General features: G+C 41.3%; 1 protein-coding gene and 1 long non-coding RNA gene across 2 annotated transcripts in view; one reads left to right on the top strand and one right to left on the bottom strand.

Annotated features, from left to right (window-relative positions):
• Nucleotides 1–24,453, bottom strand: part of ABCA4 (ATP binding cassette subfamily A member 4) — a 140,153-nt gene that overhangs the window by 31,713 nt on the left and 83,987 nt on the right. Inside the window, exons 19-30 of the mRNA XM_072997977.2 lie at nucleotides 23,517–23,735; nucleotides 17,889–18,066; nucleotides 13,972–14,103; nucleotides 12,107–12,246; nucleotides 11,156–11,293; nucleotides 9,080–9,273; nucleotides 7,833–7,926; nucleotides 5,596–5,801; nucleotides 5,025–5,073; nucleotides 3,789–4,003; nucleotides 2,684–2,808; nucleotides 557–655 (exon numbers count right to left, since the gene is read on the bottom strand). Coding sequence (XP_072854078.2) covers nucleotides 557–655; nucleotides 2,684–2,808; nucleotides 3,789–4,003; nucleotides 5,025–5,073; nucleotides 5,596–5,801; nucleotides 7,833–7,926; nucleotides 9,080–9,273; nucleotides 11,156–11,293; nucleotides 12,107–12,246; nucleotides 13,972–14,103; nucleotides 17,889–18,066; nucleotides 23,517–23,735 — 1,789 coding nt within the window. The remainder of the gene's footprint in view (nucleotides 1–556; nucleotides 656–2,683; nucleotides 2,809–3,788; nucleotides 4,004–5,024; nucleotides 5,074–5,595; nucleotides 5,802–7,832; nucleotides 7,927–9,079; nucleotides 9,274–11,155; nucleotides 11,294–12,106; nucleotides 12,247–13,971; nucleotides 14,104–17,888; nucleotides 18,067–23,516; nucleotides 23,736–24,453) is intronic.
• On the top strand, nucleotides 18,029–20,189 carry LOC144588646 (uncharacterized). The gene is made up of 3 exons (XR_013544289.1): nucleotides 18,029–18,163; nucleotides 19,398–19,469; nucleotides 20,097–20,189. It is a non-coding gene; the product is annotated as an uncharacterized LOC144588646 (long non-coding RNA).

Raw genomic sequence — 24,453 nt, 5'->3', positions numbered from 1 at the left:
GTTCTTCATGCAATTGCACTGTTTATTCACCTTCCATGAGAGATAATGTGTTGCTAAAGATGCCCAGGAGGCAGCAGTTTAAGGGACAGGATGACAACAGGTAATGACAAGGAGACCACCAATACCATTCACAGAGTTGAATCCAGATTTAGTCCTATCTAGTACAGTCCCAATTAAATCAGTGGATCATATTACTTTTGACTAACTTTAATGCGACTGATTTTAATGGCTCTCCTTCCCCACCAGTTCTTCAACTGGCTTGTTTTGTGTTCATCAGGGAAAGGAAAAGCATTTTCTTAGTCCAGTGGTTCCCAACTTTGGGTCCCTGGGTGTTCTTGAGCTACAACTCCCATAAACCTTCACCACTAGCTGTGCTGACCAGAATTTCTGAGACTTGTAGTCCAAAAACACCTGGGGACCCAAGGTTGGAAACCACTGTCCTAGCATTTGACTCACTAGGAAATGTCAAGACCACTTCGCTACCCTTTCAAGTGCTCATGTTGCCATCTTGCAGCAAAACAGATTACAAATTTAAAGAGAGAACTACATGACTTACTCCAGAGGCTCTTTCTTCAAGCAGCGATTTCCAAATCCTGGTTTATTTAAGAAGGCGTCAACGAGAGGAACCATCTGCTCACTGCCAGGCCGCTCATTGCTAATGAGATTTGATAAGATTTGAACTATAAAAAGAGGTTGACTGCAGAAGCAATGAGGTTTATAACTGCAAATCAGCTGATCGCACAGGTAGGGCAGAGTCAGAAGAGATGTTAACAATCAGTTGCCCATTAAGGGATAAAGCATATATATAATAAAAGGATTACATAGAGGACAACGCCATGGGCATTTTGGTCCATGACCTAGGTACAGATTTCTAAATGCAACAAGAAGCAAATCAGGTATACACACAAACACATACAGCCATTCCTTGCTAACAAAGAGATGAGGGTTTTTAAAAATCCATTTTGGTAGAATTCCATTTGCTGAACCTTAGGAATGCTGGATTTCCTGTTTCTAACTGCCTACATATGTCCCACACAGGCTAAGGCAGCCTCCCCTAACCAGGTGTTCTCCAAGTGCTTGAGCTACACCTCCCATACTTTTCAGATACTTTGCTGTCTAGGAACAATGGGAGTTGTGATTCAACACCCTGGGACAGCAACAGATTGTTAAAGCTCATCCTGTGCTATAGGATGGTTTTTCATAATTTTAAATCTGGAAATAATATACACTCCAGCAGCGGGAAAGCGTAATCCTCCCACATGTCAAACTACAGTTCCCATCATCTCTGGCAGACATAACCAATGGTGAGAACTAGAAGGACTTGGAGTCCAAAACGTGGAGAGACACATGGTTGAGGCATCAGGCTGTAGAGCCAGAGGATGGGAGTTCGTTTTCCCCACCGGGCCTCCTCGACAGGGGCTGGACTCCGTGCTCCATAGGGTCCCTCCCAGCTCTGCAGTTCTAAGATGATGGTGATGATTATTATTTATTCCTTATTCCTGGTAAACACGATGGCCCATGCATTATTCCTTTACTACTGGTGCAATGATGTATCACATGATACAAATACTTTAGTAAGGACTTTAAACTCCACCTCTATTTGAGGTGGAAAAACTACAGGAATCAGGCATGCCCATATTACAGCGGTGACAACCTGAAGTGGGACAGGTGGGTCTTACGTATAGGCTTGCTGTTGCATTATCAGGCAGTATTTCTATATTTGAGATCATATGAACCTATCACCAAAGACAACTTATCCCCTTTCGCCCAACTACCGTTAATCTGTCTGTTTTCAACATTACACCCTCTTAGGGAAAATATGGCTGTATGGAAACAAAGAAAATATAGGTATAAATCCTGAACCAAAGCAGAAATCTCAAATACGAAATTTTGAAAGATCACCTCAATTAGCTAGCATCAACACCAGCTATTCATTAGAAAACAAGGCATTGCTAAGATAACTTCACAAACATGACACTAGCTAGCCAGAAGGATGATTCAGTCTGGAAGAAGAGAAAGGCTGAATTCTACTGCCGTTCTGTCCCTTCAGCGCTGTTTGGAGACTGTACTGCAATGAATACAGGAAAATGGGCTGAGGCTGAACCCGGACAAGACGGAGGTCCTGAGGGTGGGTGGCCCCACCATCAGCAGTTTGGGAAACTCCCTCTCATTTGTGGGGGCGGTGTGACTCTCACCGTGAAGAGTGAGGTTCGCAGCTTGGGGATCCATCTGGACCCGGTGCTCACCATGGAAACCCAGATGGCGCCAGTGGTCCGCTCTGCCTATTTCCATCTTTGGTAGATTGCCCAGCTGTGCTTCTATCTTGATGTTGGGGCGCTCACCACTTTGGTCCATGTGCTTGTAATCTCGAGATTAGACCACTGTAATGCACTCTATGTGGGGCTACCTTTGAGATTGATGCGGAAGCTTCAAGATTTATAAATAAATAAATAAATAAATAAATAAATAAATAAATAAATAAATAAATAAATAAATAAATAAATAAATAAATAAATAAATAAATAAATAAATACTTCAGTATGTCACTGCAGAGACTGAAACTACAGGATTTATAAGGGAATATAGCAACAGAGAGCAAAATTCCACACAGCAACAAGCTGCACAAATGCTATCTAGGAAATCAAGGAAGGAAGGTCTGCTCTGACAAAGGAAGGCCTCTGACCTGAAGAAAGTGAACTGCTGTCCATAGATCCAAGGATGGAGAGTTAGACTGGGATATTCACCAAATGGAGGAACGAGGACTGTGATTATCAGAGCCAGCAGCACAAAGCTAGAAGGCAGAACAATCTGCAAGCAACATGGGAAACGTCAGCTGCTGGCACTGCATGCAGTGCGCCTCTGGTATTTCTATGCCACTCAGACTCCACATAAGCAGACCGAAAGCAGGAAGTTGTTCTGAGATTATGCCTAGGGTCAGGCCTTTTTGTTGTTAAATAAAATAACTGACATAGCACAACAGCATGGTAAAAATAATACTGCCAGTGTATCTTGTTTATCTAGAATAATGCTGCATCAATAGGGATTTTTTTTAAAAAAATCCAAATGGCAGAGTAGATGAAAATAGAGGAGGAGGTTCTCCAGTGCCCTTTTCAATGCCACAAGCCACCGTCACAGGGCTGTCACACCACATAACCCACAGCTCTATTTGGAGGCGAACTAACCATCCACACAAGCTATAGAATTTGATAACTAGGAGTGTTCCAAATCACACCCAAAAACTGTAGACCCAAGTGCTGTGCCCAAAAGGACAGCTCTAGCAATAGGTGGGATGGACTGCTGTAAGTCCAAATGTGCTGATGCCATGATGTGATTTAAATCAAACAGCACCAAAAGCGATCCAAATAGCAAGGTATATGCCCATCTGCACGTCCTCTCAAATTAACCTGTAAGATTGAGCCTCTGTCTTCAGTACAAAACAGTATTATTTCCTTAGCTACAATGTGTAAATGACGTTGACAACAAAGGATAGCAGTATGGATGCCATCCATTCAAGTGGATGGTTCTGTTCTAAGGTCTAAAAATGTAATCTTGCTTCTGTAAGCAAGCTGACCTCATGCTGATTTGTAACAGAAAAGAGAACCGTTGGATAAAGATAATTCAATTATTACTGTGAAATAGAAAATAGTGGTAGCTAACAGTGCAATAGGGCGAGAAACTTTTACAAGATCCTATCTCTTTGTTACTATTTAACTTGTTAAACATGCCTATGTGCAGATGCAAATTCCACAGAGCAAGAAGTTCTGTAAATGAAACGAATTAATACATACTTGAGCAAGGAAGTCTTTAAAGCTACGGGTGGTGTGGTGGAACCGTTTGGCAAGAAGTGCTTGGATCTGTTGGAGGAAAAGCTGGCAACCTTTATTCTGATGGGATCCTTTGCCACCGCTCCTATCCCCTTCCGTAGCCACTGGTGTCCGAGAAGTGCCATTGGTTGCTGGCGCTTTATCTTCTTGACCTGCAACACCATTCTCTTGTACAGCTCCTAGGTTACACAGGTCAAAATGACTTTTTTCTTTTGTGGTACACTGAAGGACATTTTCATTCTCTGAATAGTGTGTTTCCTTAAGGTTTAGTCTGACTGAAATGCGGCTTTTTCCTACCCTATATAACAAAGTTTCAATTAGGCAGTCTCTACAAATCTCGATAAATCTCACAGATCAGCAAGTGTTTACTAAACTGGCCCAAGCCTTCCTTCCTCCATTGGCCATTGAACTGCTTTGAACTTGGTTTTCCATTACTAGTTGAAGAGCTATAGCTGAAACAATTGCACAATCCCACAGTACCCATGTCCCAGAGTAGGTCTCCTATTCTTTCCACTTTGGATAATTCCCCATTCAGGGAACATCCCCACCAAATACACACTTCTCTTAACATCATAATGTTCTGCAGTTCCCTACCCTATGTACATCTGCAAATGACATGGGGTAGATGCAAGCAAAAGGCATGGAGTAGGTAGAAGGAAAAATATTGTGTATGACCTTGGTGAAACAAAATTCAAGATTAATACTTTAACTGGAGCACTAAAATGTCATGCATATGGCAAGTGAATTCTGCTGGATGGGAAAGGGAGTGGCATATAAGAACTAGGGATTTCAAATCAGTGGTTTAATAAAGTAGACACTGCTTATTTTACATACTTTTCTGCCTTTCGAGACTCAAGGCACAATTTACAATAAAAACACAAAACAGCTAAAAACCACAATAAATTATAATATTAAAGCATTATAAAATACACTAAACAGATTATTTGATTAGATACTAAATGGTCTAAATATTAGATTAGATTTTAAATAGACTGACTAAAACTAATGAAATTTGAAACTATTTAAAAACCATTTAAAACAATAGCACAATAACAGAAAACACTTGCCATTAAATTGCCCTGTTTAGCGGCCCAAAGTCTGTTTAAGTAAAAATGTCCTTGGCCTCCTGCCAGAAAGACAGCAAATCGTTTAATACAAATTTTTAGTTTGGCCCACAGCAATGGATTGTAGGGTGTATACCTGCATTTTGTGTCTCAGAATCAGCCTCGGCTGTAACCTTCAAGAAAACCTACAAGAAAGATACATTAGAAGGAAAAAAATTGGAGGCATTGTTCACCATCTTTCTATTGTCCTAGTCCAGTATAAATTAACAAAACTGATTCTTTGGCTTATTTTCAGCTAACCATACTTCAAAATTGAACTTCCCATGGAGGAAAAAGAGGAAAGGGGGAAAGTGAAGAGAAAGGATTATGGTAACCAGTCTGTCTCTTGCTGTTTAATATATTAGTAGACAAGATGCTAACACTTATAATTACATAATCATTCACAATAGGACAGCTGCCTTGAATTCCCTCTACTGGACGAAAGATAGCATAAAAGTGCAATCAATCAATTAATCAGTCAACCAATCAATAAGGTGCTACTCCTTATTCTCCTAAATCTATTCATAATTTATTTCCTTTAATAAGCCAAATAGGAGCTTGTTATTAATAAAATGTTTTTAAGCCATTTGGGCATAAATATTAACTTAAATTTATTAAAGGCAGTAAGGGGAGCAGGATGGGAGAGGGTGAGTGTGAAGATCAGCAACCTCTTCAAGTGGTGTGTCTGAAATTCCAAAACTGCTGAGTCCCAAGTCAGCCAGAGTTTCCTCTAATTCTCTGAAGAGGCTGGCATAGGCTCGTTGCTTAAAATTCTTATTGGGCAGAAGATAGATAAGCTCTTGACCAATACTTTCAATTAACTGTGCTTCTGGAACATGATGGTGGATCAGTTCGTTGATTTCATTCACATCACCTGTGAAGAGGCAAAGCATTATTTGCAGTTGTACACATAGTATGGATATTACGGCTGACATTAACATGAAAATAGGATAGAATAGCCATTCTCTTTCTACTAGCTGAACCTCAGTCTCCTGCATGTTTACAGTGAACCAGCCCAGCCCTAGCATTGGACAACATGTGATGGTCCCCTCAGAGAGCAGACACTAAGAGATGGCAGCAAAGGGTTGGAGAAAACAACTTAAGAAGACTGGCTTGTGCCCTCAAAGCTAGCTTGCTGCCATCAAGTAGTCTGGAAGTTGAGTCATGACAACTGGACTTCTTTCTTATTAGGTTGAAATGTTTCGCTACTCACCCAAGTAGCTTCTTCAGTCTGAGGAGAGTTGGTAGGAGATCCCTGATATATTCTCCATGTTGGTTTCACTTCTCCTGTTAACAACTCTGTTAATGACTCATGACAATGTGTGGAGAAGGACTGCAGAAGTGGGATTTTCACTCACCCCCAGGCCTTTGTCCATCTAACAAGCTTATTCAGACCAAGGGGGAAGAGAAACCAATGTGGAGGATAGATCAGGGGTCTCCTACCAACTCTACTCAGACTGAAGAAACTACTTGGATGAGTAGCAGAACCTTTCAACCTAACAAGAAAGAAGTCCAGTTGCCACGACTCGACTTCCAGATATGCTCACCTAGATGACTGAGAATCTTCACAGATACATTGCCACCAAGAAGATTAAAGATGTTGTCTCATTACCAGTGCTTTAAAATAATCAAATGCCGTGGGACTGCAACCTGAATCCCAGCAAGATCCATACTAGGTAAATGTACACATGATGTGGTGGTCACCCTGGATTCCTCACAGAGTGTAGAGTCAGAAAGATGTTGCTACTACTGCTCAAAAGCTGGCCTGCTACTTCCACCTCAGTGACTCAGCCCCCAGAGAGGTCCCCCTTCCTTCCTTCCTTGGAGACAGAGAGGGAGGGAGCACTGGCTACGGCAGCAAAGAGGCAGACGGTCAAGTAGGTAAGAAAATGACTTGTAAAAAAAGACAGCTGTCTGAGAAGGCAGATACTGGGGGCATAAAATGGCACAGGGGTGTTGGTAGACAGAGCTAGGTATGCCAGCAAGGCTGTCATACACAACCCAAGTTCATATGCTATCACTGAGTGCTGTGGATGAAACTATCATCCCACCACTGATCATGAATGACTATGGGGGTGGGGGGAAGGACTGCCACCCCTGCCTCACTCAGCCACGTTTCTTGGGCCAGCCCTGGTTGAGGGATGCTTTCATTCTTTGCCCACTTGCTTGCCCCTTCACTGCCCTTGGTAAGACCTCCTCCTCCTCCTGATGACCCATTCAGAGGATGAAGGAGAAGAACCAGTTTACTGATCCCAGTTGTATTAATTCCAATAAAGCTTAAGCTCTTCATCCATAATTTGCTCAAAATGTTAGGATTATGGCAACAGGAATACAAACAGGCCCTAAGAATGATATGGGTAAACATCATTCTTGGGACCTGTTTGTATTCCTGTTGCCATAATATATCAAAGCAGAAGATCGTCCCTGCTGCTTCAAAGTAAGTATTAACCTAGCATCCCAGGTCTGAGAATGGCAGGCCTGAGGCTCTCAAAGGGTACTAAGTGCCCAGTTATATATTACCATTAGAAGAAGTAATTTCTAAAGAGGACCATGCAAGAATGTGAAAGGAGGAGCTTCTCTTATTATCAGTAATTTGCAAATGAGCCTGTCTTGTTTTATGACTGGTCCTCAGGCTATAAACCCATTCTTCCTTTGTAAGCTTGAACTCTCACAGAAAAACTGCCTCAGTCACAGGTCACAATGATGATTCCAACCCTTGATGATGGATTACCTGTAATACAGAGCTTGACCATAGATCAGCACTCCTTCCCTGATGTCTACCTCTCTGAAGTTCTGTTCACACGGCTATTACTAGCTGATTAGCCACTGGTAGACCTATGGGCTATTAAAGCAAATGACCCAACCATCTTGTACAATAAACAATGGGAACAACCCCTTTTCTCACCATCCAGTTCCTGCTCAAGGGTTTCTGCCTTGTCTACAGGTGCACAGCAGGAGGAGCAGGAACAAGAACATTTGGATCCCAGGCTGCAGGAGGTCTAAAACCAGATAAAGAATATTATCACTTCCCTGCGTCTTCCTAATACTGGTTAAGTGTTGTGCTAGAATTTCATCTGACGCTATTGTTTGAGCAGACTTTTCCAAAGAAATAAAGAAGAGTTCTCTTCAAAGTTCCTTGAAGAATTTATCAGCTTATCCTCACAGCTGCTTGATTTCTGCAGAATTTCTAGGACTTGACAGGGGCTTTTTTATGCAGGGGTGGGGGGCAAGCAAATTTATACGCCTGTACTTGATAACATTGTTTTTTTCCATTTTAAGACTTCGTATCAGAAGTCACACACAGTATTAAGTTATCTTATATACCATGCTGGAAAAGTGAGTTTCAAACCTTCCAAAGAAAAATAAGTAGTATGAGGAAGAACAGGTGTGTTTGTGCAACCTCTGCATTTCAAGATATTGTGGGTAGCACTGTGGGGCAGACAGTTTTCAATTACAGGTCAATAGGCAATCCCTGTGGTATAACAGTAGTAGACATTAGGTAAAGGTAAAGGCTCCCCTTGACATTTTAGTCCAGTCATGTCCGACTCTCGGGGGCGGTGCTCATCCCCGTTTAGACATTACAGACAGGGAAACCTTGTTGTGATCTCTTCTAGAGGGAGGAACATAAAGAGAACTTGCTTTGAAAAGGCAGGGGAAAATAATTTGTCAGTTACCCACCCCTGAATGTTCCAAATGCTACTAGATTTTAAGAAAAATATGCATTAAAAAGTATTCTTTTGTTTACAGAAACAGAGAAAGACAAATGACTCTATATCCTCTGAAGTGAATTGTGGTGTCATCTTGCCTCAGACGGTTCTTTAAGCTTGCAGTCTCTATTCTGCACCTTTAGTTTCACTCTAGATCCTGTACTTTCAACATCAAGCCATGATTATTTTTTGCACTTTTCTGCTTCTCCCTCTATCTGATGCTTTACAATGCCCTGTCAGATGAAGACTTCTGGAGGACTCAGAATTTGGCATCCTTATGACTTTTTAGGGGTTCTTCATTTTGGACTTTGCTCATGGATCACACAACTGTTTCTCTTATGTTATACAAAAATGGGGTCACTCACAGCACTTTATGTTTGCATTAGTGTTCTAGAGGTGAATGATACTTGTAGACTATATGTGCAACACGGGACCAAAAACTTACACCTTCCTTGCCTTCAACAGTCTGGATGTTTTTCATCTTGCGGACCAAGGTGAGATAAAAACCTGACCCAAAAGAGTTCTTTAGGAAAACAGGAGTTCCTGAGCAGAGCAGCTTTCCTTGGGAGATGATAGCAACCCGGTCTCCAAGGATGTCCGCCTCATCCATATGGTGAGTAGACAGAATAATGGTCCTACCTGAAAGGAAGGGAAAAATGTGAGGAAAAAAGGTAGCCATCACTCTAATATAGACCAGAAGGCTGTGAGGATGCTGTTTGTGAAATACATAATATAAATTTTATTGGAAGACTTTCACTATATGTAGCTGCCTCTTGAAAAGAGCCTGGCCTACGGCAGATCTCCAATCTGTGGTTTTGCAAATCTTAGGGAGAACTTTAGGCTAGCCAGAAAGGGGTATACAAGACCTAAATCGGGGGTCAATAGGTTGTTGTTGTTGTTGTTGTTGTTGTTGTTGTTGTTTGGGTCCAAAGGCAATATTGTCTCCAGGCATGTTAAGGGCTAAATGCCAGCAGTGGACAGTGACAAAGTCAGACATCCTGCCTGCTCCTGGCACATGCCCCTTGGTCTGCTTGTTTTGATAGACATAAAGATGAGCACATTGTGTTCACCCCATTCATTCATTCACACATACACAACACACAGAAACGTGGTACATAGACTATGGGAAATGTGATCTCTCTGTTTCCCTATAGACAGTTTCCCACTTTTCTGCACTACACAGTTTCCAAACCAGCAGCTGATTGGGGATGAAAACTTTTCCACAGGAGATGACTCTTATCTCTGCTGTGCGGCTGATAAGAATTAAAAGCTTTTTCCACCTGCATCAGGAAGAAGGTGGTGGACTGGACAGAGATCCCCTCAAAGCTATATCTGGCTCATGGCTTTGATGCCTGACTTAAAACTAACCAAACACATAAAAGGTGACAACAGGACATATAATGAGATATGGATTCCAATATGGCCTTTTATATTAGGCCTGTTTCTGAGTGACAAAAGGAATGTAGCTGGTGGCTGCTTCTTACCACCAACTCAGCATAAACAGATTTCAATCTGTGCCAAAATCTTCTCAGCATTATCTCACCTGGTTCTTTAGAACTTTCCACCCCCACCCTCAATACTTCAAATAAACAACAGCTAACTGTTCTAACAGAACTTTTATTGGAAAAAAAATCATAAAAACATGAGTGCAAACTCATTGTAGATACTTGGACACCAACAAAATTATATATGTATAATTCAGGAAAAGGCACAGGTATGATAATATAGCACTAAATGAAGTGGGGTCTGTGGCTGTCATGTGGCATTAATTTGCTTCTGGCTTAGAACAACTCTGTGAATAACAGACACCAATGGTAGGACTACCAAAATGTTATTTTAAAAACAGACCTGGTTGCAAATTAATCTACTTTTATTAATTCAAATAGAAAGACTAGCCTCTTGTTCACTTCACTCTTCTCCAATTTGATGCCTTCCAAGCTCTTCACTCTAGAAGTCCCATCATCTCCAGCCAAGCAGGCTACTGGCCTGAGGATGATGGGAGTTGTAATTTGTACAGCCAAAGGATATCAGGTTAGGAATGCCAAATGTACTAGATGAAAGTTGCAAGGAACTACTTAAGTGCTTTGGAATTCACCTGCCTGCCTCTAGTGAATCTATCATATAATTAGCCATCACTTAACCTTAGGAGATTTACCATGCAATGGCTTGAAAGCCAGTAAAAGGGGTCAAGCTATGTAAAGCGGAGAGGTTGAGACAGGGCAGGTAGTCTCTCTCAGGTGGAAAAATATATCTAATCCTGTCACCCCTACTTAGTCAACAATTAATCCATTGAAGCCAATGGATTTAGACAGTAGATGTGGTTGCATGCATGTAACAATGTTAAATCCAGAGGCTGTCAATCTTTGTCCTTTCTTCATTTTAGCAGGAAGGTCTTGTCAAAGGCATAATTTTAAGTTTGGAGATGAAGGGACTGACCACAGTCCACTTCATCTGAAACTCATGGGCTATCGAACAGTGTGCTTTAGAAAAAATCATGATAGCCTTTCTGAAGCTGCATTACCTGAACGATACTTGAGCAGAAGGTCCCAAATAGATCGTCTAGAATACGGATCAACTCCAGAAGTAGGCTCATCCAAGACAACTACTTTTGCATCACCCACAAAGGCAATGGCAACAGACAGCTTCCGCTGCATGCCGCCTAAATAAAGGAAGCAGGAACAAAATTGAAAAGCATGAGTGCTTCCCCCCCACCCCCGGAATACAACCTTGATAGGAATACAGGTTGCTTCTCTGAAGCATGTGGTAGGCCAAGATATCATCAAATTGCTTTTTAAATTTAACAGAAATTTTATGTGATAGGTTTTTTGAGGGCCAGATCTACTTCATCAATGCATCAAGGTAAAGGTTCCCCTTGACATTTAGTCCAGTTGTGTCCGACTCTAGGGCACGGTGCTCATCCCCGTCTCCAAGCCGTAGAGCCAGAGTTTTGTCCGTAGATAGTTTCCGTGGTTTTGTGGCCAGCGTGACTAGACACGGAACGGCATTACCTTCCCACCGTGGTGGTACCTATTTATCTACTGTTTATTTATTTGTCTAATCTGCTGTTTGAGGCAGAGCCTCCTCACTCTGCAGACGGGTGTGGCTGGCCATGATTCCAGTTTCAGTCAAGTGGCTTGAATAGTTTGATTGTCAGATATTTTCCAGTCTTAGAACTAACAGACATATGGAAATATACAGATAATTCTGTATCAAACAAAGAAATATAGCTTCCTCACGTGACAGATAAACGATAGCACTGAAGAGTGTTCAATGGTCAATGATCTTATTTGATGATTTTTAAAAAAATCATTGAGAGGTACCATTTGGTTTTTAACCTGGTGTTTTCAATACATGTGGTGCCAAACATGTATTAGAACATCTAATTTTGCCCTCAGAGGAAGTAACAGATACTAAAATATTAAAAGCTTTTTTAAAAATGCACAAAGATCCATGGTAGCAAACCTTTGGGTACCTGACAAATTCTGAGCCTCTTCATTCCTCTTATGTGGGAGGCCTATGTCTTCTAACATCATCTCAGTTTCTAATTCTGCCTCATCTCGGGATCTTCCTTTCAGCTGTCCATAAAACCAGATGTGTTCTGCAACAGTAAGGCTATGAAAAAAATAGTCTTGTTTTAGTTGGCCAAAATAAAACGCAGAAAGAGAAAGATTGCTCCTCACCCCAGCCCCACTACTTAAGCTGTGCTTTAAAAAGGGATCCTTACTCTTCTTTCTCTCTGTCTATCTGTCTGTATGTGTGTGTCTATATCTATATCTATTCCCCTCATTCAGCCTTTGAAACATAGGCTTTCTCACTTTCAAAAATCTGCAAAACCTGTTCCATGACACTTCCCAGATATCATGGAGTAAAAGTAAATGTGTGCACACTATCAGAAATGAAGAATCTCTCTAAGCACTCAGCTGCCTTAAGTGTGAAGACTAGAGACGGGGACAAATATAAAAACTGATTGGTTTTTTTCAATGAAAATAGCCAATTCGTTAAATATTCGTTGATTTGTATTCTTCAAATTTTATTTTCCCGTTTTTATTCGTCTTCGTAAACTTTTTAAAAAACAAAACATTCTGCCTACCGGCCGCCAATCAACTAATTGGTGGGCTGATAGGCAGCCACCGACTCCCACAGCCTACCACTCCACCCCCTTCCTCTCCCTACCTTAGCCCCACCCCACCCCCTTACTGTAATTGCTGCTGCCACCGCCAGCGACGGCATGTAAAAAGGGAGACTAGCTGCCCTTTGCAAAGATGGCGGCTGTGGCTTCATTTAAGGTAAGGAAGCTGCAGCTGTCATCTTTGCAAAGGGCAGCCAGTCTCCCTTTTTACACGCAGTGGCTGTGGAGGCCAGATGGAGACCTTGGTGGTGGCAGCAGCAATTATAGTAAGGGGGTATGGTGGGGGTGGGGTTGTCGAGGGGGAGCTCTGGCACAGCCCTGATGGTTGGCAGCGGGTGGTGGTGGTTTTTTTTAAATAACCCCCCATGAAGCAACAAATAACTTTGTTATTTGTTGCTTCATGGGGGCAACTTCATGCTTCGTGAGTCGTCAACTTTTGACGACTCACGAAGCGGGATGACTGGCCAAAATGGTGAGTTGTCCCCATCTCTAGTGAAGACACTTCAAGATTATGAGATGTTCAGGGAAGGGTTCCTAGAAGCACAGCTTAAACACACTAAATTCAAAGCTTCCTTCTGCTGGCCATTATGCTGCAATTTTTTTTTCCCCATATGCCAGATCTTTCCACCTCTCAAAATGGCACAACCATGAGTTAGGTATCTGGATGCAGAGCCAGAGTTTGAGAGTTCAATTCTCCACTCTACATCCTAGGAGAAAAACCAGTCTGTGTAGCCTTGGCTAGGCAGCATAATTCAATAGTACTCACAGAAGAAAGGATTGGCAAACCACTTTTCAGTACTCTATAACTAGACAATCCTGGAAAAGCCTGTTCTAAATCAGAATAAACTTGACAGCAGGCAATTATTATTATTATCATTATCAAAAAATCTGACTCAGAATATGAGAAAGTTATTTGCATTTTTGACTCAGCCATTTTTCATTCATTATCACTGATCACTTTACGTTGATTCCAGGTAAATGAGACAGAGTGAAGACCATCCACTAATCCTTTAAATATGATATCAGAAAGGAGTTTGAAGCAGTTTGCTAACTCCTCACACAATAGTTGTTGGACTAACTGGCCCAATGGTCATGGATTCTAGGAGCTGAAGAAAAGTAGTGTCGATCCGTCATGGAACAGATGGAACAATCATAAACTTTTGGCTAGGAAATTCCTTATTTTAAAACAAGTTTCTGAAAGGACTTACTGATTAAATAAGATGTTGTACTGGGGGCACATGCCTAAATTCTGCCGGATTGAGTCCATGTGAGTCTGGATATCCTGCCCACCAACCAATATTGTTCCAGATGTAGGGGGAAACAACCCTGTGAGGATAGACCTGGCCAAGCATAATGAGAAACATATACTTTTCATCACTGACACAGGCAATATTTTATTTATTGTTTTCTAATTTTTGCACTTTTCCCCACCTTTCTCTAGCAGAAGAGACTCAGGTGGTTCACACATCGTTAAAACAAGGAAAATTAAAACTGAATACACAAACCATTAAAATAACTATTAAACATAATAAAAACAGACATCAAGAACGGTTTTAAAAACATACAAGCATTAAAAAGACATTAAAACATATAAAAACAGGGCCTGTAGGGCACTTATCTATGTTAAAATTAGACTATATATTATAAATCTAAATATAATATATAATGATTAATAATTAAATATTAATTAAATGATTACACAACCATGATTGAAATAATAAGATCTTAGAGAGTCACTAGATGGAGCTTGAGATCTGCGGAGGCCCTTGGAAGAATGGAAATGCAAATCTGAGGCCAGCTTTAAAAAAGCAGCTTGGTGGGACTTCGTCTCCTGAGGTGCTGATTGATGGGCCAAGTCAAGGAAGAAACAGACAAACCTTTGGAGAGGCTTACAAAGGAGGGTGGGCTGAGAGGAATTTATTGAATGTTATTTTTCGTTCTACTGAACTACTTTATTAAAGTGATCCTGAAAGAGAAAGGATGTACGCGCAGAGTGAAGATTTTTTAAAAATTTTCCACGAGATTTGAAGGGACTGGAGAAAGGACCTAGAACAGGAGTAGGCAATTCATTTCTATGGGGGGGGGGGCACATGAAAAATCTGAATTGTGTTCAGGGGCCGAACCAACTTTACTTAAAAATAAAATGAAACAGTATTGTTATGATTGTTTTTATTGTAAACTTGTTAATCTTCACAAATACGAAAGAGTTTTTTTGCGGTATGTTAGAGATAAGCAACTGATCAACTTTAAACAAAAAGCTATAAATGGTTTTGATGTTTAAAACTGTCCACGGGCCAGACAGGAGCGGCTTGCGGGCCGTATGTGGCCCTCGGGCGGCACTTTGCCCAGGTCTGACCTAGAAGAACATCTAATACGCAATTGAAATACAGTGGAACCTCTACTTAAGAACTTAATCCGTTTTGGAATGGTGTTCTTAAGTTGAAACGTTCTTAAGTTGAAGCAAAATTTCCCATAGGAATGGACTGAAAACCAATTAATCCGTTCTGGCTGTTTTTTTGTTATGTAGAGGTGCGTTCGTACATTGAAGCATTAGTTCCCATAGGAACTAATGCAAAGCTGGTTAATACGTACTCTACCACTAGGGGAAAAAAATTTTTTAACCTAAGATGACCTAAGGTTACAAAAAGAGCAGGAAAGTTTTTTTTTCCTGTTCTTATCTTGGATTTCTGTTCTCAAGTAGAAGCAAAATTTAGCAAATGGAGCTGTTCTTAAGTTGGATTGTTCTTAAGTAGGGACGTTGTTAAGTAGAGACCCCACTGTACAGGGATAGGTGTGGGGAGCGATTAAAAAATAAATGACACTCATTTTCAAAATGCAGTTTCAGTTTCTTTCTTCCTTGGGAACTCAGGCCTTGTGTGTTCATTTTGCATCCTTCTTCTGCCCATGCAAACACATCTCTGTAGCTGGGACACCAACAACGCCGCTTATTTGTTTTTAGTTGCTCCTGAGATTTTGAGCGTGGAACAGACTGTCGCCTTAGATGTTTTTTAAGCAGAGGCTGTGTGGCTACCTCACAAGGATGCTGTAACAGCAGACGCCCTGTGGTGGGAGTGGTTGAGTCCCAGTGAGCTTTGAGGTCTCTTGCGGAGGTAGGAGATTTGCAGCACCTCCAGATTTTGAAATGTTGACCTGGGCACAGCTTAGGGGAGCTACTCAGGAAGAAACCTCGGGGCAATGGGAACTGAAAAGCCAAGGGATTGTTTGTTTGTCTAGATCCCTGAGAAACAAGGCACCTGGAACTCTCTCACGGGGGGGGGGGCAAGGAACATATCAGCTTTGCTGACTTCATTGCTTTTTAAGCTCCTCCAGACAAAAGATCCTCCCCCTCATTCTCACTGAGGATCCTGACCCGAGGAAAAGGCTGCTCTGCCCAGAGACATCTGCTTTTGTTTCTCTTACTACTTCCACTATACGAGGCAGGCATTTCCCTCTCCCAAGGCCTTGCCTCCTTTGAAACAATTGTGTTCTTTTTCCTTTTTTTCCTTTCTCTCTTCCACAAGCTGAGCTATTGTGAGGAGAGTGACTATAAATCACAGGAGTTAGGGTGATTGAGAGCAATCCTCTATAGGGGAACCAAGCAGTTACGTACCTGCATTTTTAGAATTTTCCGACTTGATCTTAAACTTCACTTGTTCCAATGAACAAAACATGTAACTCAAAACACATAGGCCCATTTTAATCATACATGTGCACATAGAAGAACTTGGGACAATTATATTTTTGGCATACAGGCTGGGGGTTTCTGGAAGTTACAGAAGCCGTCATGGGCTATAGCCAGTGTTATTCTCAACTAGAGTAGATCCACCAGAACAAATCGGAATTTTAGTCATAATGTACAAAAGTGCTATTGATTTTTGCGAAGGCTTTCATGGCCGGGATCTAATGGTTGTTCTGGGTTTTTCGGGCTCTTTGGCCATGTTCTGAAGGTTGTTCTTCCTGACATTTCGCCAGTCTCTGTGGCCGGCATCTTCAGAGGACAGCAACCTGTACTCACCAGAGTACAGGTTGCTGTCCTCTGAAGATGCCAGCCACAGAGACTGGCGAAACGTCAGGAAGAACAACCTTCAGAACACGGCCAAAGAGCCTGAAAAACCCAGAACAACCATGCTATTGATTTTAATTAGTCTACTTTTGTCGTGTTTAACACTGGGTTTGTCTCGCAGCCTTTTATCCTCTGGAGGAATATTGCTGAAATGATTTGTTTGGATGGAAATGCTCATCCACATCATGCATCATTTTCCTTTGAAATCTTCTCTGGGTCAGAAATATGCTCAGCAGACTAGGTGCCAAATGCTTTGCAGGCTCACACAGGCAAATGTTGTTTACTGCTTCTTCTAGATGAAACTCGGGTCATGTCCAGATGGGCATATAGCTCACTATCTGGGTTGCTTTTGGTGCTGTTCAGTTCAAATCCACATTTTTTGACTTAGAGTGAGTCATCCTATCCCTTTTTTAGAGCCATCTTGCTCCATTCTGGCAAAGATCTAGGGCTAACAAGATTTTTTGGGGGGAGGTTTGGACCACTCCTAACTATCCCATTCTGTAGCCTGTGTGGATAGCTAGTTTGCATTCAAATAGAGCTGTGAGCAGTGTTATCTGAGGTGAAAACCCTGTGATGAATTTGGTGGGTTGGTGCATTAAAAGGGATGAGGGAGACCCCCACCCCCTATTTTCATCTACTCTACTGTTTTAAATATTTTAAAATATATTCTCCTAATGATGCAGCTCTGTTTTAGGTAAACGGAATAAAATGGTGGTATTACGTATACCATGTCAGGTAACTATATTTCTGTAATGCCATGCCACTTTATTTAACCAAGAGAAAGAAAGAAAGCCACCACAGCCCACTGAATGATGGTCACAGGAAAAGGTGGGAAAGGGGGCAGGAAGGAGAGTGTCATTAATTGAAAGGAGAACAAAATCGGAGAGATTCGATGACCTGTCTGGACCCTTCTCATGGGGGAAGAAACATTGATCAGTGTGAATTAAGGGATCACTCAAGAGAGAGATGAAATAGATGGCACTAAAGGTAAACAAAAAAGGAAGGAAACTTATGCAAAAGGATTTTTTAAAAAAATGAAAGGCAGCCATGCTACTGACTTACATTGTGGTTGTCTTTCCAGCTCCGTTGTGGCCAAGGAAAGCAGTGATTTGACCCTCGTAGAAAGTAATGTTCATACCATCCACTGCTGGCTTAGAGGAACTGGGGAAGATCTTCACCAGATTTTGAACGCACACCCCTGGGACCAGGCCAGCCGGCTCCGTTTCAAAGTATAGGTTTGCTTGAAACATAAAGGGAATGTTTAAAAACAAAAGAACAGTAGAGCTGAGTTGTGCAGCCACAGCTTCCGGACATCACAACCAGCTGCAATGTTAGAGGTAAGAGTCAATGACAAAGTACAGTACTATGAATTAGCACTAGCAACCCCCTGAACTGAATAAACATTTTGCATTGCTCTAAGCTGGAAAAGTATGAAAGCTGCAGGCATCTTTATAGAAACTGATGGGAATGGTGTAATACATCAGGACCCAGCTGCATCCAGAGCCACCCCAAGATGTTTTGCTACCTGAGCCTCACCATGCAAAGGCTGCTCTTGCACAGGGCACCTGAAAATGGCTGTCTGCTGTGCCAACCTTGAGAGCAGTGGTGGGGAACCTCAGACTGTCTTTGGCTGTGACATCTGGGAATTGAAGCATAAAACATCTGGATAGCTAAAAGTTCATCACCTCTGCTTTAAAGACTGCAGGAGCAGGTCTCCTTCTGGAGAGATAATGGAATCTGGCATGAATATGAGCCATCTGTCCAGATGCGTAATTCCCACCCGCCTCAAAGAAAGGGAACAACATGAAAACATCACCATTTGAAATAACAGAATTATCTTTTTGTCTTAGTGGGAGAAAAATCACCCTTGTGCAGCAGGACAGATCAAGGCCACAACTAATACAGGCTGACCAGACAAAGGTGCAGTTAAGACTGCCATTTCAAACACCACCATAGTGATCACTTTATTTTACTTATTTCTGGGCCAAAGAAACAGCTTTTGAAGTAAAGGATCCCCCCTTGGGCATTTGAGAAGATGTAAATCAGAGCCTATGGACTTGTGTTTATCCAAATTACCTCAAGATTTGTAGGTGGGAGATTTCCCCAAAGGTTGTTTACCAATTTTTTCAGCCTCAGATAAGTTATTAGGGAGCAGCCAACTCAGCTTGGGTGTGACCTGTTTCAATGATGGGACCTCGGCTAGAAGTGCCCATATCTCTTTCACTCTAACAAAAAAGTGCCCTTTGAAATGAAGACCTAAGGGAAAAAGAGGGACTATTGGACACCCCCAGAGTCACATATTTCATCTCATAGTGCATTTTTAAAAGTGAAGATACAGCACAAGTGACAGATGACCTTTCAGTAAATAAATGAAGGTTATTTGATTTGGAGCACGAGCAGTCCATAAGCAACTTCCAGATGATGTTTGCTTGCCTTTGAAAATACCTCACATCAGAAAACGCAGTGTAGATTCTCATGACTTAAATATTTGAGTACACAGAAGGAGTTTGGGACTGGGTTATTGAACCTAATATTTATATTTGTTGTGAATGCTGTGTTGTTTTTTTAAAGGCTCGGTCATGGCCATCTATCTGAAGACAGCTCAGAAATTCTAGGAACCAGGAACTCTTAAGTCCTTTTCAGGTATTTACAAAGTATGTGTATTCCACACATAAGTGGGAGGGGGAGAGGCACACCATCTTTCACTCCCCCATCAGTGTTTATCTCAAACAAAAACAGTTGCCTCAAGAGGAAACTCTGCTATAACTGTAGAGGGTCTATACAGGAGCCAGAACACAGGGAAAAATTGCATTGTGGCTTGTACACAAAATCACCACAGTGAAGCTAGGTGTCCAGATACTGTAGTTTCTTTTGCGTGAATAAAGTGAATAAGGAGGGATTGGGAAATTAGTGCACTGCCCCCATTGTGCAGGTGAAGAGTCCTGTTCGACTTCTGTGTTAGAGCTCTCTGGTTCACTTTGTAGTATCATCTCTTACTGATCTGCAAGCTTCCCAATTGGCTTCTCCTTAGATTCAAAAGACTTATTGATTTCAGTGCTGCTTGCTCTCTCTCAAGCTCAGTGTTGCCAGTTTTTAACCCGGATCTTTACTGCTACATGTTTCTTTTTGTGTCATTTTCAAATTGATCAATATGGTCCTTCTTTGGTACTGAGGAAGGTGTTTGATGTTGAAAATGTTTTTCTATTTCCACAGTCATATGTTATCCTGGAGATTCTTTTCAACATAAACTCTTTTTTTGTTTGTTTGTAGTGTGAATCTGCTCCCTGTGTCAATGAATGGAATTGACTCTGTCTAAGCATTGTTTGCCTACAACTGCCTTCTGGTATCAGTGAGCCTCTTGGTGTCAAAGGCTTCGGTGTAAACAGTTTGTGGCTGAACAATACTGAAGGAGACCTAGATCTGTGTTCCAGTATCAATTATTGTCTTCGATGCTGATGATTTGTGGCTTGAGAGCACCAAAGGAGACCTCGATCTTGACATATGTTCATACTGGCTTTGGTACATTTCTTGAGCTCATTTCTCATTGAAGTGCAGCACTGTAACACACCAGTCAGCACCTGCATAATAAGGTGGCAGGGCAAAATAATAATACAACTGTTAGAAGCTTTCACCACCACCTCTGCTGGCCAGGATTTCTGGGAGTTGAAGTCCAAGAACATCTGGAGGCCCAAGGTTGAGGACCACTGGCCTAAGGGACCACATGGGCAGTGAGCCCAGACAAACTATCATCACAATATCTCTGGATTCAGAGGTAGTCACTGGTGTTGAAGGATGAACTCCTACTGATGGTAATGGTTTTTTATCCTTTTGAAAAAAAATCTTAGACTTGGAGCGATCCCATTCTGAGAATTTCTTTCTCTTTTTTGATATTGATGGTTCCAGCGATTTCAATGTAACCTGTTGCAACTTAGGTACTGTATGTCTTTGCTTGGTACCTACTCAGAAAGGTTAGAGTTTCTTTTGGTCTGAGCTGATTCTGGTCTCTTAGAAATGTTCCCCTTTCCATACCTTTGCTGCAATGGATCACAGTTGCTTGGTATATATACCTGGATGAACATTCCAAAGTGTTTTAACATTACTGATGCACTTTCTCCTCTTTGAATTGTTATGTCTGGCTACACCATGGCACTGATTTATTTTCTCTCTTGTTTTCTGGGGCACTGCAGCACCTTACTTTATTTATTTATTCTTTTAATAACAATACGTCACTATGTCAGGTAAGCTGTTCCTGTTTGGTAACATTTCCTCTGTTGCACCAGCGCCTCTGGAAGAACTGCCTTGCACTCAACGGCCCCAGCACCCCCATCCAGGACTGTGTCACTTGCCAGACAGTAGGTGAAGTGAGGCAACACCTACCAATGCCCTGGCATACCTGGCAGTTGACATAAGTTTACCTAGGTATCAACATACCAGCCGTGAAAGAATAATAAAAAAAGCAGTTGCTCTTACAGTCGCGTGGCTGTAATAGCAACTGCCTTCTCTGGTGACTTGGCTTTGGAAAAGAATCAATAGGGTTGTACACACATGCCATACTGCTAAGGAATATATTGAAACACTATTGGAGTAAAATTACAGAAGCCCCTTGACGAGGGGAAAATAAACTGCAGTCAGACCACTGGCCAGGTGAATGATTCAATAAGGGATGTACATCGTGTGACTGGACATTTCCACAACAATCTAACAGAGGTATAACTAGCGAACATCTGTCTTGTGTGATCATATCCCTAGATTTCATGGATTCTTGCTGCTCTGCGTGAGCAGCTTCCACTGTTAGATTTTTTTCCCCAGTGGGGTTTTACAAACTTTAAGTGTGCTCCTTCAAAATTGAATCTATGGCCCTTCAACAAATGTTCCTACAGAAAAGGTTTTGTGATGAGACTGTCTGTTTTTAATGCCACCTTTGTGAAATTTTGGTTCTGGGTTTGATAACCTTCACCCAGGCAGTATAGGCACCTAACATGACCATCAGTAAGTGGTACCTCATCACCAAAAGATAAGCCCTGTTTGAATGGGCCCTTAGGGGCCATAAACCCAGACATTTAGAACAATAAATAATCGTGTTTTATTTTTAGATGCCTGGAAAAAAAAACGATCAACTATGAAGAGGAGGTAAGTAATTAAGATGGAAAAGAAAACTATATACAGTCATTTATACTCAACAAATAAAGCTCCAGAGATTCCCAAGAAGCTGCTCTAGTGGTGGTTAGAAGGGAAGCAAGGAGTAGTGGCCACTGGGTAGAAGAATATATTGGCAAAGGGAAACTTCTGGAATGTTTCTGAGAGTATTTTGTGCAGATGCAGTAGATCCCCTGTGTGTGAATCACAGAGACTATGAAGAACAAGAACAAGTATACAGAGGGAATGTGTTTTATATCACAGGCAAGGATCTTGTTGCACTGTGATTTTAACAATTAAAAGTAAAAGCAAGTACTTTACTACTTTTTGAGAAAATGGAAACTAAACATCACTGTTAAAGGTCAGAATCCTGCTGCTTTTTACTACAGGTAGCCAGGCACACAACCAACATGTGAACAACGCCTCATCAATTAGGTCAGTGGCTTCCTCAATTTCAATTCTGACCATGATAAAACATTAACAGGATTCTAGACAAAGAATGTAACTGTACCAGTGACTACTTTTGGAGACCTTGGCACTGTATCTAAAAGAACATTTATGAGCTCTGGCAAATGGTATGCTTAACTTTTATCCTTAAAAAAAAAACTAAGTATACAGAACTAACTACAAACATGGGTAGATTGTCATTGAAGTACGAGACGCTCCTGTGTACGTGTAGTTTGAGGTGATACATGCCAGGAAAAACATTATTCCTCAGATCTGCCTGTTACATACAGCACTGATGTTACCTGTCTGTCATGGGTTGGAGGGAAAGTTCCATCCTATGGGGAGTGGAAGGCGGGACATCAGGAGGAGGGGCTGTACTGTATATATATGTGGAGTTTGTGTGGAGAAGTAAGAAGAAGCTGGAGGAGAGCTGAGAGAAGAAGCTGGTGTGGGAGTCTGTGTGTCAGACAGGGTACTACTGTGTGTCAGTCAGTACCAACCTGATAGGTTCAGGTGTCTGTATGGTTAGCCAGAACTGATAGGTTCAGGGTCTGTGCTTTATTTAAAGGTGTTCTGTGTGAACCAAACTGGTGTATGTATGATTGAGACTAAGCCACGTTACTGTATCTTATTCACTTGATCATTTTATTTTTCCCTGTGTGTTATTTAAATAAACCTTGTTCTTTTATTTGTTAAAAATCCATTCCTGGTCTGTGTGACTCCTTACAGGGAATGGTTGGTGGCAGCTTAATGAAACTGTGGCATATCCCAGTAGGTCTGGGGTTGTCACATTGATAACTGCCCAAATTAACTCTCAGGCACATCACGGAGCACCCACTAAGAACATTGTGTGTTTCTTAAAATGTAGTCTCACGCATAGGCATGAAGACTAAATGGGCAACTGACAGAAATCCCTAGAAAATAATACCAGCACACGGGCCATTTGTTGCCTTGGCATTGCCTCTTCGATGATTAATTCTACCTTGCTATACCCACCTGTATCAATATCATACATATAGAGGCAAATAGACTTGCAATGAATAAGCACATTAAAGTTCAAATGTATAACACAAAATGAGTCACGATTACTCCGCTTCTCACTCTTACTAGGAATTTCATCTTTGTCTTTTGCCTCTGTCTCAGGTTTCCCCTGCTTGTCGCACTCTTTTTTTCTTTTGTGTTTACATTTGTTTTCTTTACCGTCCTCCTTCCTCTGGCTGTCAGTATTGTCGCCTCCTTTTTCAAGCTCAGGAGTCATGCTTTGGCTCATCTCTTCTTCTTCTTCGACCTTTTTGTCCACACTGCCTCCTTTTTCTGAAACTTTCTCTAGGTTAATAAAAAAAAAACAGGCTATTTTAAAAGTAATCATAGCAAAGCACAGCAAGCAGTCATGATTGTACATGAAGGTAAATGTGTATTTCCTCTTATTATATCACATTAGCCTTCCAGGCACATAAATCTTTCAATGCTGTGTGTCTGAGACATCAGATGTGCAAACAAGGCTGTTCTGTCTCCCAGTAAATTACAAGTTAATTACAAATACAAATTTAGAAATATTTCCTTTTATTTAAACAGAACAAGTGACTTGGGTGATTGCTCAGTCCACTCTATTGATGGAAAACATCTAGGCTCCTGCTATCCTTTGCTATGGTTCTGAGTAATAAACTAAACCTTGTTATGGTTCTGAGAAATAAAATAAGAATTGATGGAAGCTTGTGTTAGAAGATAGAAACAGTTTTTCCCCCTCTTATGAGTACACTGCTTCTAGATAGGGGATCTAGTGTAACCCAAAATATCAAGATGTCAAGAGAGAAAACTTAATTGTTGTTGCAAAATAATTTTGCTTTAGGAACATGAATGTATGTAGGCTACAACACACTCTGCAATATGCTGAAACATTAAACGTAGCATATAAGCATGTCTCCTACTTTTTAGAGGACAATCTTCTCTTTGAAAGGCTGTCAGAAAACAGTTATATATTTTTAGGACTGTCCAGTCAAAATCAGGTTTAAATTTGAACAGCTATAACAAGAGTGAGTAGGAG

This window comes from Pogona vitticeps, chromosome 4 (assembly GCF_051106095.1).
Source record: "Pogona vitticeps strain Pit_001003342236 chromosome 4, PviZW2.1, whole genome shotgun sequence".
NCBI lineage: Eukaryota > Metazoa > Chordata > Lepidosauria > Squamata > Agamidae > Pogona > Pogona vitticeps.
The sequence above is the reverse complement of the archived record's forward strand: the minus strand, read 5'-3'. Positions and strand labels throughout refer to the sequence as shown.